The sequence below is a fragment of the Stegastes partitus genome, unplaced genomic scaffold, assembly GCF_000690725.1.
Source record: "Stegastes partitus isolate 25-593 unplaced genomic scaffold, Stegastes_partitus-1.0.2 Scaffold2269, whole genome shotgun sequence".
Lineage (NCBI taxonomy): Eukaryota > Metazoa > Chordata > Actinopteri > Pomacentridae > Stegastes > Stegastes partitus.
The window spans coordinates 45148-64700 of NW_007580000.1; the positions used below are offsets into that span (position 1 = coordinate 45148).

Here is a 19553-nt window from a genome sequence, read left to right on the forward strand (position 1 = left end):
AATGTTGACCATCATTAAGTTTGGCAGGAACCACTTTTAAGTTCCGTTTGGATGGGTGTGGGGTGATATTTTGTTCAATGCCTTTGTTCTTGAAAACACTGCACCACAACCTTAAACTTCCATGAAGTCCACATATCTTTTATTTTTCTGTTCAGTGTAGTTATGTAATAAAAATAGCTTTGATTTAACAGCAATGAAAAGAATATAAAACAAGAGTTGCCGTATACGTCCAAGAAATCTGAATGTAGAGTGGATTGTGAAATGCAAGCTAATCTCCGTGAGTTACTTGAACCATATTGTCGCCAGACTGGATCTGGAGAAGACGGTGGATGTTTGGCAGCAAAACCGAAGGAATTAGGAATAAGGAGGAACGACATCCGCTTCCTCTCGTCTTGCCCATAAGAAGAGTCAGGGTCTTTTAATTAAAATGTTAATGATATTTCGATGAACAGATGGCACAAAGGGCAAACAGCCAGAATGAACAAACACAGGAAGGCAAACGAGTGGGTCACATTCTAGCCAAGTGTGTCGTTCTACATGTTAATCACCAAACGATAACAAATCATTATGCTCTTCATGGAGGCAATAAAAATAAAGATTTTGATGCCAAGAAAGAAAACAATCAGGGAGAGGACTGAAGACATTGAACTGCATGGGGAAACCTGGATGGCACTTATAATAAGAAGCCAAGCAGTCTGTTTTTTTTCTGTCCCAGCACTGGGCTGGTTTGAGATGAGGATCAAAACCTTCAAATCTGAGGCCACGGTACTCTGCTGAAAATAATTGCCTCCTTCAGGTTGATGGACTGTGGGATTAACAGGTGGATTTGTGCGGCATCCATAATTAGTTCGCCTCCTCTGACAGAACTGCACTCAACACAGGGCCGGACAACGTAGCTGAAAAAGTTTATTACTGTAAAGGTTTCATGTCAGCTGATATCGCTAATTACTGATTATTTTCAGTGACCTTTTTTGATAAAGTAGAAAAAAAAGTTTGAAATTAAACACCTTATTTTGAATTTACCCTCATTAATCGATTGATTAAACCTTTTAATGTTAACACAGCAGCATCAACCCTTAGTGCCGGCCGACAGGAGTTCCTTGCTCAGATGGATGTCATGGTGAACACAGAATTGTGGGTGTTTTCCATCTGGAAAGGGTAACTACTGGTTCCTGATGAATGGTGTGAATGGTGGTGATGAGATACCCACCCACTAGCACACCTTAGGAGACCTGCAAGGAAGCCTCGGGTAGAGTGACGGAGGACAAAGAGGCTCCACCATCAAGGAATATGACAGATTTTGAGTTTTCTGGGAAGGAGGACGCTGGGGGGCTGTTCATGCAAGTAAACATAAATCTTAGTTAAGTGCTTCCATTGCAGTCTTAATCTATTTAAGTGAAACTATCAAACTTTCTATCCAACAATTTTGCCCTTGGTATCAATGAAGCATCTAGCACATATCAGAATTGTTTAATTGCCCACCCCTAAACTAACATCTGCCTTTTCATGGCCGACAACCACGACCTTTCCCTAACTTTTCCGGCTACAAACCCAAAGACTTCAGTACTGGTGGAAACTTGATGCTATTGTAGTGACAGTAACTGCAGTTTAATAATCCTACAGTTCTTCAGATGGCAGACACTCAGGAGTGCAAAAGATCAGGAGCAGCTTTTATTGGTTTTCAGTAAAGCCAATCAAACTTGCATTGTTTTAATCAAGACATTAATAATTAATCTGCTTTTTTCCCCATGAGATAATAGGATCTGATTTCGTGCTTTAGAGTAAATTCGGTTACCCGGCTGACCAACCATGTCTCTCAGAAGTTTAGTTTCTATACAACTAAGCTGCATTCTTAATTAGATTTTGAGGGAAACATATACGGCATTGATTGAATTTGCTTAAAATGAATCACAAATATGTTATCATATCTTTGCAATTTATTTTACTTCTTCACTGTCTCTCCTTTGCAGCCAATCAATTATATATTAGATGAAGCAGGACTAATCACGCTGGCAATGCAGGAAATGGAGAAGAGCTTCAAACACACTGTAAAAGGTTCATATTTTAACCCAAACCATGATATTTTTCCAAACCTAACCCTGTAGTTTTCATGCCAAAACCGAACTAAACACAGTCTTGTCTTTCTGTTGCGTCCAAAACAAAATTCTTCCAAATTGTACATTAGGATGCAGTTTAGTTGTATGGTGGATGTCATTTTTAGGAGACGAGCTTAAGCTGAGAAGCAAAGCCAACAATAGCTATGTCCAGGGATGGGCTGAAAGACGCCGCAATAAAATCCCAACACTGTTTCTGACATCCGATTGGGTCGGTAGGCTACAACCTTTGCAGAGTGTTTCTTAGAGCAAGCAAAAGCAAACAATAAAAAAAAAAAGTATCTGATCTAACTCATCTATAAATCACATAAGTTGCCCCTACTATGCCTATGAGCACACCCTAACGGAGCTGTCTACAACAGGTCCTGGTGGGTTTTATCTCACAATAAAACCCACTCTGTGCTTCTCCACTTGAACGCCCATAATGTGAAGCCGTGGCAGTAAAATGTTTGGTTTTCATTAGCAGTAAGTAGCTCTGGCACGGTGTAAAGAGAGTGAACAGTAAACCGTGAGGCTGTTCAATGAGATAATGACGCAATCAACTATATGTTTGTGTTGATTTTTGAGAATCTTTTATGACTGAGAAGACAATTTGAATCCAGCATTGGATTGGCAGACCCCACCACTACGACAAACCTGATCGGATGTGTAAAAATAAAAAGATTAAATCTGAGGAATTATAGCTTACGTCATATGTTATCGTGTATTTGTCATGACCTCAACCTTATTTAGACCTTAAGCTTGGACTCCTGTGGCCACAACCTGCAACCCGATAAGTAGTGGAAGATGGATGGATGGATGGATGGATGGATGGATGGATGGCTGGATGGATGGATGGTCAGACTTCCATCCCTGCATTTCCAGCATATCTAGTCAAAATAAATTAAGATGACAAAGTACAGCTCTGCAGATAACATCATTAAAAGACTAAATGGACTGGTCACTTTTGTCGAGTCACTGCTTTTAAAGCTGGCTCTGTATTTCAGGTCCAGACAAAGCACTCACTCAGCCCAGTCAGAATAAGCTCACTGCCAGCATTTGCATCTCTGGATCATTAGCGTCATTAGCAGAAACTAAAGAGTTGGCAATAGACGACATTAGGCTCGACCCAAACATTTAGAAGAAAAAAAAAAAAAATCAAATGGTGCAACAATAAACAATAGGAAACACCCTTTCAAATAATTGCTATTGTGTGTCACAGAACTTTAGAGACAATGGCTTTTAAAACTGATGGAGCAGGCACAAGTTTCTCTCTGTAGTGAGCCTTTTATCGATCGTCACACTGTGTACTCAAACTACCAGCTGGATGAGCCACATGCCTTACTCACAACACAATAGGTTTCTCTGGACACCTCACAGTGTGAGGGGCAACTTTGTGGAAGATTAAAAATCTATTATTTATCATTGTAATATCATCTTGCTCTGTCCCATCACAAAAACACCTCACTGCAAAAAATGAAACAAAATCCTTGACAGCTGATGAATCGCCACAGCAAAGGAGATTCCACGTGTTTGTTTGATGTTCCTTCGCTGTTTGTCTGTATGGGCACAGTTGAAGGAGTGAAAATAAAGCTGCTATAAAAGAGTGTTAAAGCTCTGTTTAGTTTTTTCTGCAGCTAAATCCAGAGAAGAGATTTAAAATAAGAAATCTCAGAGTAATTTACTGTTGGAATAATGAAAGCTGTCTTTGAACAGAAGGGGACACTCCAATGGAGAACCTGAATTTAACAGCTCTTACAACTCCTGTATCATCACAAGAAAGCAAATTACAAACATAATTGCTCTCCAAACAATGCTTTGAGTGTAAACAGGTGGCGAGAAATGGCTAAGAGCCTCAGTAGTGCATGTCCTCAGGGTTTGTATACATGTAGTGGTATATGACGACTGGCTGCAAGCTTCCTGATGGTGAGGAAGGACTACTGAGGCCCACAAAGTCTATGGAGCAACACACCACAAATGAATGCGTTTCATCATGCACGCGTCTACAATGTGTGAATCCAAAGGAAACAAACACTGAATTGGCCATTGAACTGTGTTGGAAAAGAATTTTTTATTTTGAAATGCTGGTAAGGTGCCCATTGAAACCCAGAAACAAAACAAACACACAGTAATTACTGAAACGGATAGAAAATTGATATGATTCTCCCAGACAAACGTATTGGAGCCCTTTCATTTCCATCACAGAGATACACAAGTCACGGACTAAACCTTCCGTAGATCCAGAAAAGAAATCGACCAGCTACGAGTTCCTAAAGACATCGAAACACTTTGACAGGCTTTTAGCCAAAGACATATTTTACAAAATAACAACACAGAAGGCATGATCCTTCACAAAAAAACAAACAAAAAAAAAGGTTGTATACACACTGGCCAGCACAAACAGTTATATGACAGGTCAAAACTGCACAGACAGACACTTCTGTAACAAAGATATTTACAGTCGTATAAAAAAGAATATTCTGTCAAATGCAAATATAATATGCAAAATTAAAAACAAGTCAAGTATTTGTTGCAAATAATTATTTGTGTTTATTTTAACCTGCTTGAGCTACTACATAAGTTGGAGCCACTACATGAGGACAGGTACAGTAGGTTGTCAATCACAGAGAAGCGTGTAACATTTCAGAAACTTGTTTCTGCGGCGGTGAGGACCGACGGGGAGTAGACCTGACACTCAGTTGTCCAACAGTGCGATGGTGTAGAAATCCCAGAGTAGGCACTTGGACACAATCAACTCCTGACCAACAAAGTTACCCATGAGAAAAAAAAATCACATTTAATTTGTGTCCAAACACTGTTACGCTACACACAAATCAATAGGAGTAATGCCTGTGGCATGCTAATTGAGCTGTTTGTGGTTTGCTGCTGTGGCCAAAAGATAAGAGAAACTATGTGGTGTTTACTTCTGGATGGCAACATTTAACATAAATACATTCGTACCTTAAAATATCTTAAATGTATATTCCAAAAACTAGATTCATAATATGCATTAATTCATATTTTTAACATTAAAGTCCTTTATGATGGCTTTTTCTTCTACCTGTGCTGTAGTTAACTCTGCTAAGGAACTAGAACTCTGTCCATGGAGGAGACACACTGGTGCAACATTTTAATACTACACTGGAAGTGGTGCATATTATGTAAAAATAAACAAAAGCATTGTTTTTTTTCCGGCAATATTGTTGCCATGTACACCATGTATTAAATTATTGATCCTGTAGTTATGAATTCTGGCCTTCTATCCAGGGCAGTGTTGCTGTGGCAGGTCACCACATAATGGTGTAACCTTGAATCAGGAGGTTGGGTAATGCAGGAGGGTCACTCACGGAGGCAAACCCATGGAGAGTTAATCACTCGACTACACGCTTTTTAGCCTGTTGTGAGCTCAGTAATTTGGTTTTTTATTACCCGCACGTCGAAGCACAAATTATGGCTGCATGTAGGCAAACAAGCACGGGGTAATGTTATTTGTGTTCATCTCCATTTCAAACCTGCCCCCTGACAGGGCCTGATTCACTAAATCCACTTGTTTAGCACGCAGATCCACAAGACACCGGCGCTGAGATTGGGTAGGTGTGTACGTCAGGCCCTCTGTGAGCCTCTGCCATCAATTGCTACCCATTACGCTCCTCTCTGCATAGATTTGTAAAGACAGAAGCATAACTCCAGCTTAACTTTATGGTTCGGTCTCACTGTACTCGTTAACCCCTTTCCAGCAGAAATGAGCAAATGACAAACCCACTGCGCGGGACCTTAACTACAAATCAGAAAGACGAATGAGGAAAGTAAAACGTATAGCAGGAGTCGGAGGAGACTTAAGCTACAAACATCAGTTGGCCATAAAGACACAGTAGCTTCAATGGGCAGCTTTCCACTGCAGGAGTAGAGGGCAGATGTGAGGTGGCAAGTGTGTTTACAGAAGTGTTGCTGTAATCTGATTTGTCAGCTTAAACTGCAATGTCAACCCCCTAAAAGCAACAGTAGTGTATTTATAGTAATAGCAACTAATAGCAGCAACTTAATACAACTCCATTTCTACGAGCACAAAGGAAGCAATAGATGTTTTATGTCAACCTATATGGCAAATTTGACCTTCTTGATGGCAATGATGGAAAGAAAATGACTACTACTCAATGAGGACATCAAGAGAGCAGAAAAACGGCACTTGGTGTCCTCTACAACTTTAACCAATCAGCATCAAGCTTCGCCCAAAAGTTCCTCCCCGATGTCCCAACCCCAGAGTAGGTTCTCCTCTTTCCCCCAAGAAACATCCCTGTAACAGCTACTACAGAGACAGCTCTAGCTGTCAAAACAACCACAAAGGTTTGGACCACCCTCACACAGCCACAGAGTTCCTGCAGTGGAAAACAAAAGAATGAGACGACCATTATCCCACATGATTTATCTGGTGAAAAGAGGCAGTTGTTTGCTAATAAGTTAGAGTCCAAACATCTTATCAGAATTTCAGCGAGTTCATGTAGGTAGAGATGTGATGAGCTGCTATCTGTCAGACTTTTTTTCTTTAACCCCCCCGCTAAAAAACCCAACTATACCATCACATTCGACAGTCAGATCCCAGCCTGTCAGCCTCTGTGAAAGACATCTCACCCAGTCTTTGGGATGCTGAAATGTTGGTGATATTTTTGAAATGTAAAAAAAACAAAAACCCACAACTGAACTGTGAGTTTATGGCAACTCTTCCTTTTCTGGATGCTCATTTGTCTTTGACATGATGCAGTGGCTACATAGGTGGTTCACTGGATCGACAGTGTAACGTGTGAAGTTTATCGGAGGCAGCGCTTGTACTCGAGTGTTACACCCACTGAATGTTAACACGTTGACCGAGTTCATATACTAGAAGTTTCATAAGAAAGCCTTCACCTTGACAGTGTGACATAAAGTACATAAATCCGTCGATACAAAGTAACTGGGAGACACCGTCGTCGCCCTCATTCATCTCAGTCCAAATTCAATCTCATTGTGGATCGACACCAGAGTGGGAACATTTATCTCTCCAGTCCAAATCCATCATCTCGCTTAGAAATGTGAGTTTTTTTTGGCTAGATTTTGCTCATTTTGTGCTATCACTGTTGCCCTGTCTGGTTGTTGCACCACATTTATTCCTATTGATTAAAACCAAAACAAATGCTTGACAATCATACAAAAGACACAAAACATGGGACAAAATAAAGATCAGCAAATATATGATCCTGTGTTTAAACAGCTTTCGAGTCATTTTTTTTTTTTACATAACCACACATTTACTCAGATTTACACACACACACGCACACACACACACACACACACCTCCTGAGTCGCACCAGCCGGCTAGAGAACCGTGCTGATGGTGTCAAAGTCCTTGCTAATCTGAGAGCTGCTGGGCAGTGACTTGAGGTACTCCAGGTGCCTCCTGGCATCCTCCTGATTGTGTCTCACGTAGTAGATGACGTACGCAATCACCATGGTGAACCATCCGAACATGGTGACAAACATGGCTACATCAGTGGTCTTGTGGTGAAAGTTGCAGAAGTTGATCCCTGAGTCCAGCACCTGGATTACCGGTTTGCCTGCATATTCCTCCTGCACCGCCGTGTGGCAGACCACCTCGTTCACCGTCTCCGGGTCGAGCCGCAGCTCCCTCAGGACCTCCTGCAGCATGCACTCGCAGTGCCACGGGTTGTTCGAGAGGCTGATTTTCGCTCGGAGACGGGCGAACGCCTCTTTGGGGACACTTTGAATGCGATTGTTTGATAAATCCAGAACAAGGAGACTGTCGGAAACTCCTTGAAATGCGCCGACGTCCACGGTCTCAATGTCATTGTTAGACAGGTCCAGCTCCTGAAGGTAGTGCAGCTCTTTGAAGGCATGGTTGGGGATGTGGGTGATGTGGTTGGATGCCAAAAGCAGGACAACAGTATCTCTCGGAAGATCGGATGGAATCTTCTCCAAGTTGCGGGACATACACTGCACCACTGTCAGGCCGTTTTTCTCAATACAGTGACAAGTTGTGGGACAAGCCATCACTGGTGCGTTCGCAAGGAATATCCCAAAGAGCGAGCCCCATAACAGGGCAAAGCCGTTGAAAAGCAGGGATTTCCTGGGCATATCAGGCCCTGCCACGTCCTGCATATTCAGCAGCGACCTCCCACAAGTCCTGTCACGCAAAAGCAATCATAGTTCCACCTGGTTCTGGGCATTAACTGGGGATGATCACTGCTGCATTAGTGTTCAAAATGCCCAAATTATCAGTTTATTCACAGAAACGTGTGGGCTTGTCTCGAGATAATCCTTTAAATTAGATTTGAAAGAGTTTTATGTAATCTTTTGAAACACATTTCAAAAGAGCTCATCCAAAAAATTTGAGCTGCTTGTTGATGATATTCCAACATCGACCTGCAATTTCAGGTTTATTGTGAGGACGGTGAAAGCCTCAGAGAGCTAGGAGCAGACCAAGCCCAACACTGGAATCAACATGTCATGTAGTGCACTGGGGGGGAAAAAAAGCAAAGCAAATAGTGTTATTCTTCAACAAAACATTAATTACTAAATGTAAAGCGCACACGTGTGTGCACACATGAAGAATGCAACCGGACAGTAGCTCCTGCTAGTCATCTTCTAAGTGCATATGTTGCTTTGGAGTAAATGCTGCTCCTGCAATGTTTACAAAATGTCTAACGAGATTATTGAGAAAAATCCATTTCACTTCAGTAAATCTCATAAACCAGCAGGCACACTCATGGGTCACCGCCTGCATTTCTCATTCAATTAGGAAAAACGTAATTTTGTTCCTCCATTGTCTCCTATAAATGTTACATGGAATTATTCTCTGATCTTAGAGCTCTTGCACATATCAATATTAATTAGCTGGACAAAGAAGAAGAAGAAAAAAGAGCTCATCTCCAACAATGGGGATAAGCTGTTTCTTTTTTCTTTTTTTTCACAGCTCCCTCATTTCAAGGACTGCTGTCTCTCATTCACAGGCACATGATAAGAATAGCCGTGAACTCTAAAATTACTCCATCTGTCCTGCAGGAGGATCATCACTTCAGGACTGCGCACCCTCTGGTGGGCTAAACTGTTCACACAATGAAACCCCTTGCTGTGTTCGAGGTCATCCGCCCCGTGGAGCCGGTGTCTCTTTTTCATTTTTCTTGTCTTTTTCTCCTTCTTTGGCGAGAGCTTCGTATAGCTTAAGGCCACACACACACACACACGCACACCATCTTTCCCATTCTCTCTCTCTCTCTCACACACACACGCGCGAGCCTTAGAAAGGCCCTTCACGTTCTCATCAGTCCGCGCGCAGCAGGAGGTGTGGACAAGATGTGGCTCCTTACACGCACAAGTGCGGTTAAAACATCCTGCGGTTGTGTGATGACACCGCAGCATCTTGGAGTAAAATAATAGTGTTTACGCATGCACGGGGTTGGGATGTGGGTTATTTCTGTTTCAGCCTCTTAAAATGAAATTAGGTGGCAAATTGCATCTCTTTTTTTTTTCTCTCCAAGTAAATATAAAAGGAGCCTAAACGTTTTTTTTTTTTTTTTTTTCTCCAAGTAAATATAAAAGGAGCCTAAACGGATTACAGCAGGACAGGGGGGGAAATGAGGGAGCTAAACATTTATGCATCTTTAATAAGTATATTAGATGCCCAGAGCGGCGAGAAAACCTTGAGCAAAGATTTAAATTTAATAAGGCTAATGATGCGTAATTGTGGAGTCGGCAGCATGGGAGTGTTTGGTAATATTGCGGATTTTAATCAAATTAACACGTGGTTATAGGGATGCAATATTACATCAGCAAAAGGAAAATACACATGAGTAAACAGTCGAACTTAATTAGAAAGTATTCTACTTGTAGAGGTGGACTTCTTACCGGGAGAGAGTTGGATCCTGAAAAAATACTTTTTTACAGTCAGCAGAAAAAAAAAGGAGGTGACGGTGAATCAGGAGTTATCACGTCTGCATCACCGCTGGAAGAAGCTCTCTAAAAAGAAAAGGACATTTTTCTTTAAAGGAAAAAAAAAAAAGAAAGAAAAAGAACTTCAGCACATCCACATCTCCGCGAAAGGGGGATAAATAAGAGCAGGGTAAAGTTCCTCAGCGGCGCGCAACCAAGTTAATACGTCTCCGAGAGAAATGCTTCATATCTCCAAACGCGTCTGGTTGTCGATCCTCTCCTGAAGCGGGCACACTTGTTGATGAGCCCGGTGGAGGTGGAGGAGAAGGAGGAAGCGGTGGTGGTGGTGGAGGAGGAGGAGGTGTCGGTGTCCCAGCGAGGTCTCCAGGAGTCGCACCGCTTCGGCTCATCACGCGCCTCCCTCTCCGAACCGCGCGCCTGGCGCCAGAAGGAGTCCCGGCTGCGCGTGGATTGGACTGCTGTTCTGTTGGCAGCTCTCCTCGTCCTCCTCTATCCCCCCGCCTCACTGTCTGCCTGTCTGTCTGTCTATCTGTCTGTCCTCCTCCCTGCCTCCTCTCCCCTCCTCTGCTCTGCCTCCCCCCTCTCTCTCCTCTAAGCAAATTAGACAAATAAATAGGAACACTGAGGCTGAAAATTGCTCTCAGAGAGAAACAGCCATCAATACAGGTTCCTTGGTAATAACTTTTAAAGTGGCTGACACATCGTGGATTTCGTTTGTGGAGGGGGGCAGGTTTAGTATGGGACTGGATGTCCTCCCCCTGGACATTTGAAGCAAAATTGTGTCTTTGGGGCTTTTTTTTCACGTTTTTCTTCCAAATCCACGTCATAAATATTTAGAGGGACCTTATCCCCTGCTTCCCTCCTGAAATCTACACCTTTGTTGGTTGTTATGGCTTAAGCTAAGATTAGGTCGAGCTCTTTCCATTTTTTTATTTTATTTTTTAAAATATTGCTTCTCCTAATCAAATCCAGTCAAATGCATTAAGCCCAAGAACAACAAAGTCATAATTAGACAAAGAGAGGTTTGGATTGATTCTGTACCACACCCCACCTCAACACTTTGCTCATGTCACACTGAACTGTGCTGTATTGATTATTTTTCCCACCCCAGGGATTTATTCTGCACAGCAGTGGATCAAGATGTCAGCTTTGAGGTCTGCACTGTATTAAGTGCCTTATTCAAGGAGGTTTATTTCTCACAAACAGCCTAAAGTGCACGTTCTTGGTTTGCTTTTTTAATTTAATGCAACATGAATTTTTATGACCGAATCAAGCACCTTGTATGTCTGCATCATCTCACGACTTATGCACTCTAATCAGTCTCATAAATAAGCTTTTAGGCTTTTAGTAGTGTTTCATTAAAGATAATGCTCTGAAATTGTTATGCAGGAGTTTTGTTAAGTAGAAACAAGTTGTTTTTTCTTACACCTCTTGAGGAGCGTCGACGCTACAATGAGTATAATTTACATCAGTATGTTAAAAAAAACAAAAAAGGTCAGCTCTTGTGTGACCTTAACCGTCTGATTGCTGCACACATGCAATAGAGCACTGAGCGTTGATTTTGTATGTGTGTGCTGTTTAGTTTTTTTTTCTCTCTCGGTAACTTACTGTGCACAGCAGTTTTAAATTGTTTTCGTCTGACAAAGCGCACCAAGCCAAATCTCACCGCTGCTCACGAAATGTGCAATTGTTACATTTTAGTGCAGGTTATTTAAAAAAAAAATAAGAGGCATGTCAATCTTTCAAATAACCTTGACAAGAATAAAAAAAAAATCTGCAAATATGGGCTTAGAGAGTGAGTTAAACCGACCGCTTCAATTCCATTTGCGCTTCCCCCCGTGTGACTCAAATGTAGGTCGGTTGGTCCCAATGTTCCAGGTGTCATTTGAGCTACGAAGGAGTGCAAGTTTTTCACGGGGGCCAGTCCTGCCACAGTCTCAGAACCACAGCGTGCCAGCTGCCGTGATGTATTGTTCAATATGTGGCACTTAACTACTGAACTCCTGGAGCCTGATGTTTAATGGTACACTATGAATTTTGGATTTGTGCGGCAGCGGTGTACATATCGCCTCGGAGGATCCATAAGCATGTAGTTTATAAGACAATAAATTTGTAATTGGCTGTGTAATTGTTGTCATTAAGACCTCGCGGAGAGCTATAAGAGGGTCTGGCTAATTAACAGTGCACAGTAATGACATCTTAAAGCTGCACCAATCCACACTTTAAGAACAATTGATCAGTACGTGCGTTATGAAAGGAGTCACTTTTAGTAACAGAGAATTATCACCAGATTCCAACATCCCCCTCATCATGTGATATGGGAGTTACAGGGCGATCTGTCCCACTTTTGCCTGTGACTTGGTGGTTGCTAATTGATTTTTATCATTATTAATTTCCTTATTTTCTCTTTTCAATTGTCTAAGAGATGAGGTGATGGCAATATGTAGAGCTATCTGAGGCTGATTTGAGTAACAGTATACAACACTGCAGTAGCATTTAAATGTCAAATTATTGCATCATCTATCAATATCTGCATCAGCTGTAAGGTCGAACAGTGAAGTATTTCCTCTGATGAGCGATCAATAACAAATACCTTCCAAAGACTATATTGAAAATACAAGCTCCACTGTAGAAACTCAATGTTTAGATTTAGTCAAAAGTGACTAAACCTGAAGCTAATCACTGACAAGTTAGAAAACCTGGGATCGTTGAAGCAAAAGTGAATACACGTGTGATTTCCAGTGAGCTGTGAATGTGAGAATGTGCTCAGCTTTGAACCTATTAGCTGTTTGTATTCTTATGTCATAGCTTCAAAGAAAGATAACTGTCAAAAAGATTTTTAAAAATCTGATCGTGAGACTTTACAGTGAAGGAAAAGAAAACAGGTCCAAGTAAAAATCAATCAAAACACAGTTACAGCAGAAATCAGGAGGTATGGAACCTCCTAATTACTGGTGCAACCACTGATTAGTAGCACTAATCAGACCCACAGTGGCTATTATCCTAAAATGACGCAAAGGACACTCCACAACTTGTACAATCGAGGTGTGAAGAGTAGACAGTCGTGTGCTTTGTGCTTACACAGAGGTCATCAATGGATTAAACTGGAGTTTCTGTGGTGGCTCAGACAGTGTGGAGGACATTGAATAAGAGTGACCTCTATGGATAGTGTCCAAATAAAAAAAAAACCCTTAGCTTGGTACAAAACTGCAAGATTAAACTAAAGCACATGAATAGAAACCTGATGAATGCTAGGAGGACATTCCTTTGTCAGATGGGACCAAGATAAATTTCCTCAGCTCAGGTGGGGTCCAACATGTTTAGTGTGATCTTGGCCATGACTACCACAGTGAATACAGAGTGTGGTGATATGAGACTGCAAGAGCTTCGGGGAAGATGACATTTCTTGATGGCACCATGAGTGCAAGCGGATATACTGAAAACACTGGCTGACAAGACCACTCCCAGTCTGCAGAATTTTCCAGTGTTTTAACAATCCAGAGCGCACTGTTTCTTAAGGGGGTATCAGAGAAAACTGTGACCAAACCAAGCATACCATCTGACTTCACTCCAACAGAAAATCTTGAGAGGTCAAGAAAAAAACAACCCGTCCAGAGAAGAAGAAGCTAAAAAAAATAGTCTCTCCACAAGTTTGCGCAACACCAACATCACTTGTTTTTAATATAGTACACCTAAACTGAGCAAATACCCCACCATTTACTTCTAAATTAATGTAATTATTGTAAGGGACTGTAATTTAAAATCATTTGACATTTAGTTGCTTTTGCTCACTTCTGTTGTATGCTGAATTCTGTGATTGAGAGGAGGCACTAGGTTCCTACAGAAGCAGCTCGAAGCCTAAATAGGATCGCCTTAACGACAAGTTGAAGCCCCCCCTCAGAAACCTCAGTAAAGAATTCAGAGATCCAAGCAACAAGGCTGATGTTGAGCGTGAGACTAAACAGAAGTAAAGGGCAGCAGAGGCCATGGATATCACAGACTCGTGGTTGAGGTACAAGATCTGGTGGATACAGGGTTTCATGGAAGGGCTATCCTGGATAGGAGCACCACACCCCACTATGATAGGGCACCAAGTGAAGGACTGGTCTTGGATGAAGTGCAAGCATCATTGAGGAGGAGCAAGTCAGCAGGATGGTTGGGATGTAGCCAGGATAAGATGGGCTCAAGTGGTGGAGTACAAAGTCTGAGCTTTGGAAAGTGGAGCTCCATTGAGTAAAGTTCTCGCTACAACATTCTACCAAGTCAATTCAACTTGTTTTGTTGGTAGACGACGGGGTCACCAGCTTTAATCCTTCGTACCTGAAGATAGGGACCTTCAGGCACATCTGTAGCAGCTTTTTGAAAGTCCTGGGCATGGGAGCTCCACCATGACCAAGTCTTGAAAGTCATAGCGGATGCCATTGTTGACCCATAGTCCTCATGTGAAGTTAGCTGCAGTGGAGTGTTTATTAGTATTCTGGCATATGGTGGGCTTACCAACACAGAGCGCGAGTCTGTGAAGGTAAGTCGACAGTTGGGAGGGGACAATATGTGAATACAGAAAAGAATACAATGAGAACAGCTCCCACCTACCTGAACGCTGTCATTCGGGTCTACACTCCCTCCTTCTCACTACGCTCAACCAATAAAAGATGCATGATACAACCACCACAACAGGGCCCGAGGTCGATAGCTAGACTCTTCTCCTCTGTGGTTCCCCTGTGGTTTCTGACTAGATCCTTGTTTGTGTTGTATCTGCTCTCAGATGTACGTCACTTTGGATAAAAGCATCTATTAAATGAAATTGTCGAACTGTAGAATAGTGATTGGTTTACATATAGTTGCTAACAAAAGGTGATTGAATTGGGGTCTGACAGACTACAAAAGGTGAGAACAAGGGGTTTTGCGGACAGTTACAAATAACAAAGGTGATTGAGTTAAGGGCTCTGGCAGACAAAAAAACGATAAGAGGATTATCAATAACAATGGTAATGGAACAATAAGAGACACTAGGGATAGGGGGTCCCTGTAGCAAAAGATGTGCTATTTTCTTCATCACCATCTACAGGGCAATTAGCCACTGCCAGTACATCTGTCCTGTGAAGAAGACCATCTTCTTTTCCAGGACTGTGGACAAGCTGCCAGCATCAGCTCACAGGACCACCTCCTCTGGCCTGCCAGCAACAGCACAAGACTGGAAGCCGAAAGTACACCTTGGGAAGCTACTGAGCTTCCCAGACGTTGCTGCTAAAACAGGTCAGACATGGTGCTGATCTTGGAAGTTTCTAAGCAGATGATTATTTTAGAAATGATTGTTCCCTGGAGGAAAGCAAGAGGAAGAGGGCAAGTTGGTAAGCCATAAAGAATTGCCAAAGTGGCTAGTAGCGAGCAAGGTGCAAGCTCATTGAAGGGGTACGCCGAGGGTTTACAGGCCAGGCTGTTGGCAGGGCCTACGACATGCTGGGCACGACCGGAACCAGGAGGCAAAGGGCCATGAAGCTGGCCAGTGAGGCAGCAAATGTTACTTTAAGGTGGCCGTGGATCAGGAGAGTAGAGCTGTGAGTGGCCACAAGCTCCATCGAGCCAGCTGGGCTGCCTGGTTGAGGCTGAATCATCCATAGGACCCGATGACCCCAGGAAGTTGCGTCACTGTGAGTGGAAAATTGACAAATAATGCTGTGAACGTATATTCACAATCTGTCTTCCTTTAAATTAGTTCTGACGTAGAGTCCTTAAACATTCACTGTAGCCAAGTCAAGGCGCCTTTATTTTAAAGAAACAGAGGTGTTCCATATATACAATACACATGAAAGAAAAAACAGAAACAAAATCTTAATTAGACATATTCAGTTCCATTGGGGCAACAAAATCTTTTCCAAAAGTCTCCTAAAAAATATTAAGATGTTAAGTTGTGCTCAAATAACCTCCAAATCTAAACTACCTCCTGATATGGATTACACATTTTGTTCTAAGCATGTTTAACACATGGATACCTGTTTAAAAAAAGGAGATCTAATGACAACATCTCTCCTTTTGTAAAGATTTATTATGTGTTTTTATCAAGTATCAGGCTATGCACAGGCCATGTAAATGAGTTAACCAGCCACTGACAAGGGAGAATGAGCCTACGGCAGTATCAACCGAGTGAGCTGGAGATGGCTTGGCAGATGGAAGATGCTATCGCCTTCTTATTCTTTGTATTTTGTAGTGCTGCTCATGTTGTTGGAGTGAGAATGCAAGTGTTTAGATAAGGAAGTGTGAATTTTTAAATTTACCTATCTGCGCTACACAGCCGAGGTAAGTCTTGATTGTCATGCAGTGAGCAAAATGAATTTTCCTGCTCGTATAATGAAGTTTCCCCAGATTCATGTGATGTTCGAGCTATGTTGAATTGGCTGCCTTACAAACAGTTTTAAAGACAGGAAACGCACAGTGTGTGTGTGTGTACTCAGGTAGCCTGGCAGCAGAGCAAGAGATCAAGAAGCACACAATATATTTTAACCAGTGATGCTTCATAGGCAGAGCTACAGGACGGTAAAAAAGGTTAAATCCCATCAGGTAACTCTGTAAAGTTGAACCGCCCACAGACGGGTGACAAGCTAAATTGGGAGTCATCATGCTGGGAGGCAGGGAGGCTCCCAGTTTACTTGAGTTAAATGGCACACGGCATCATTTTGATCTGTCTGCTTCTTTATACGCCACACACAGCCACTAATCATCATCAATCCATCATTCAGTTCGTCCCAGCAAAGGAAGACTTAATAAATATGCAAAGATATTAAAGCTGAATACAAAAGCGTGGCTCGGACACAACACAGGCAGCTGAAGGAGGGTTTTTTTTTTTTATCTTAACATGTATCTGCTGAGCTTGACAATTCTCAAACACAAATTTTATGCTGTGTCCGACTATATGAAAGGTCATAATAGGGATCACCGCTAGTTTCATTCTGCCAAAACACAGCAACCAAGTCGGAAAATGGGAAGGACTGTGGCAATGAGATAAAAGGAAGCCAAGGTCAGGAATTTGGAGCACAGCTGGAGCAGCAGAAACAACACGCGTTCGCTGCCAGAGAGATGCAGCAGGTTTTCCACGTCAGCGACTTGTGCTAACCTTCCTCAATCAATTTATGGGACGGGGCAGAGAAACTCGGGGTTGGAGAAGTTGCAAGCACAAGTGGCTATTCATCTCGATGAATAACAGCGTTAGGTTTATCTAGTATCGGTTTATCATGATTAATGTAGCCACAGTAGAATCTCCCCCATGTCGGGATTTTTTCCTTTTTTTTTTTTTCCTTTCTCTCGCCAGATCATGTTTTGCCCTAAATGCTCATTGCGTGTACAAAACTGTTTTTTTTTTTTTACTGTGAATAAGATGGCATTATTCCACATTTATCCCCGTGATTAACACACTGGTGAAGTGTTTCTAATGATCACCATTTATTTACATTATACACAGTTTAGGACAAATGTGACTGGTCCCTGCCCGTAATTGCCCCAGGGACGGCTAATAACAGCTTCAAACAACAAAGCGCATTCATCCAGCTCCGCCAACAGTGAGCAGAGATGGCCCTCTGATGTATGACCATTTGGTTGCGACGCTGAAGATAAAGTACTGAGCGGTGTGTCAGTGTGTGTTGGCGAGGGGAGAATTTTTTTCAGCAGGTAAACACCACAAGTCCAGTCGTCACAAGGAGGCTTCTCCCCTCATCTTACCGTTCATCTGCCCCCCTTAATGAATCCTCTGGAGTAGACAAATCACCCACGTCATCTGCTTCTAGTCAATTCAGCCTCCTGTCACCCACTTACTTATCCGAGTGTATCACTTTGGATTTTTTTTTTTTGACAAAGTAAATTCATCTCTTTCGAGGAGGGTCGAGATACTGATGAGTGGAGCCTTTAGCTTGAAACAATTCATCACAATTACGCGTATTTACTGTAGCAGTGTCCAAGGGAGCAGAGCATTAGCAGCTAATAGCATCCACAGAGGGGGGAGTTGGGGTGTAACCGCCTGATTAGCTGCTGTAATACATCTAGAGTCGTTTGTGTGAGACAGGATGACTTGTAACGGCGCGGATGCATGAGAGGAAGTAAATCAGCACGGTGATGCATCACCGGCCATTTTACCGTATCACTCTTTAGAGCATTATGAATGAACCAGTGTAGAGGATACAGATAACATCCACACATATAACTCTCAAACAGCACATGCAATGTCGGGTACACCATAAGACATATGCATCATAGAGCAGCCTCCATGATGGGTCACTTCAATACATCAATGTCATTTTTAGTTTTTTCCGACATGAGTCTTAGTTTCATAGTTTTGCCCGTAAATCCTGCTAAATTAAGGAATCTGTTTTTCAAGTCTATTTCAAGTACTCACTTGCCCTTATTAACTTTGAAACTGTTTTTTAATTCTTCCTGCTCTTCATACTGGCTATTAAAAAAAAACAAACTTTTGTCCATAATTACAATGTAAGTGGGAGACAAAGTTGTTTTAAGAGTTTAACTTCGACAAATTTAGGACACATCTCCCAAAATTACGCTCCCTACAAAATCCCCTTGTGTTTTTCTTGCTAAAGTGTAGTCAAGAGATAATAACACAAACAGGACATGCTGTACTAATTTTGGATAATCCCCACATGCTTTGTCAAACACCTGCTGTGTCATATTAGCTTCAAGTAAACATTAGAGTACATATTTTTGCACAGAACTAGGCCTATGAATTTTGTAGCTATTATCTTGTTATTGGTCCCATGTGTTGGCTTTTTTCTGCAAATTAATGAAAGTGTCACATGTCCCCAGGATGTGTCTTTACATTTTTCAGCTTAAAACACTGGAAAGATGGTTTATTTCACCATGAGTGCATAACCCCTTGTTAAAAACGGCCCATTTTTATTGTTTGTAGCTTTAAATACAGCTGAGCTGCTGCTGACCACTCGCACTTCAGGAAGAAGACTCTCTCTGTGTTTGTGATTGACATAACATTTGACTGGACACAATCAGAATCAGAAACAGGTTTATTGCCAGGTATAGTTTACACAAAAGAAGGAATTTGTTCTGGTGGGTTGGTGCAACAATAATATAGACAAAAGACAAAAAAATAGATGATGCAATTGTAAATAGAAAATTTAAAAACAAATATAGAAATGTACTTTTTCCTTCAATCAAATGAGTTTGTTCGGTCAGTACTTCCTGTCTCTTTTAACTTTCTCTCATTTTGCGAGGAACGATTACCAAATTCCCAGCAAAGCCATTTTTTAAGCTCATGTGTACGTTTGAGTTTGTCAGACAATGTCATGGTTATAAAACTGGTAATATAGCAGTGCAGAGCAGCAGCGTGAATAAGGTTAAGAAAACAGTAAACATGTAGACTTGAAGAGACACGTTTCAGTCACTGTTTCATACTCGTTGTGTTGTCTGACAACAGAAACTCCAAATTATGTAAAGGAAAACAACTTTATTGGGATCTGGCTTGTATTAGGATGCAGCATATGTGAGCACAGGGAGCAGGAGCGA

At 41.9% G+C, this 19553-nt stretch overlaps 1 protein-coding gene across 1 annotated transcript; it reads right to left on the bottom strand.

Annotated features, from left to right (window-relative positions):
- Window positions 1-7442: 7442 nt before the first annotated feature.
- LOC103374526 (leucine-rich repeat-containing protein 3-like) lies at window positions 7443-8243 on the bottom strand. Its single transcript, XM_008304625.1, has one exon. It carries the CDS (start codon window positions 8241-8243, stop codon window positions 7443-7445), a length of 801 nt encoding a protein of 266 aa, XP_008302847.1.
- Window positions 8244-19553: the final 11310 nt, after the last annotated feature.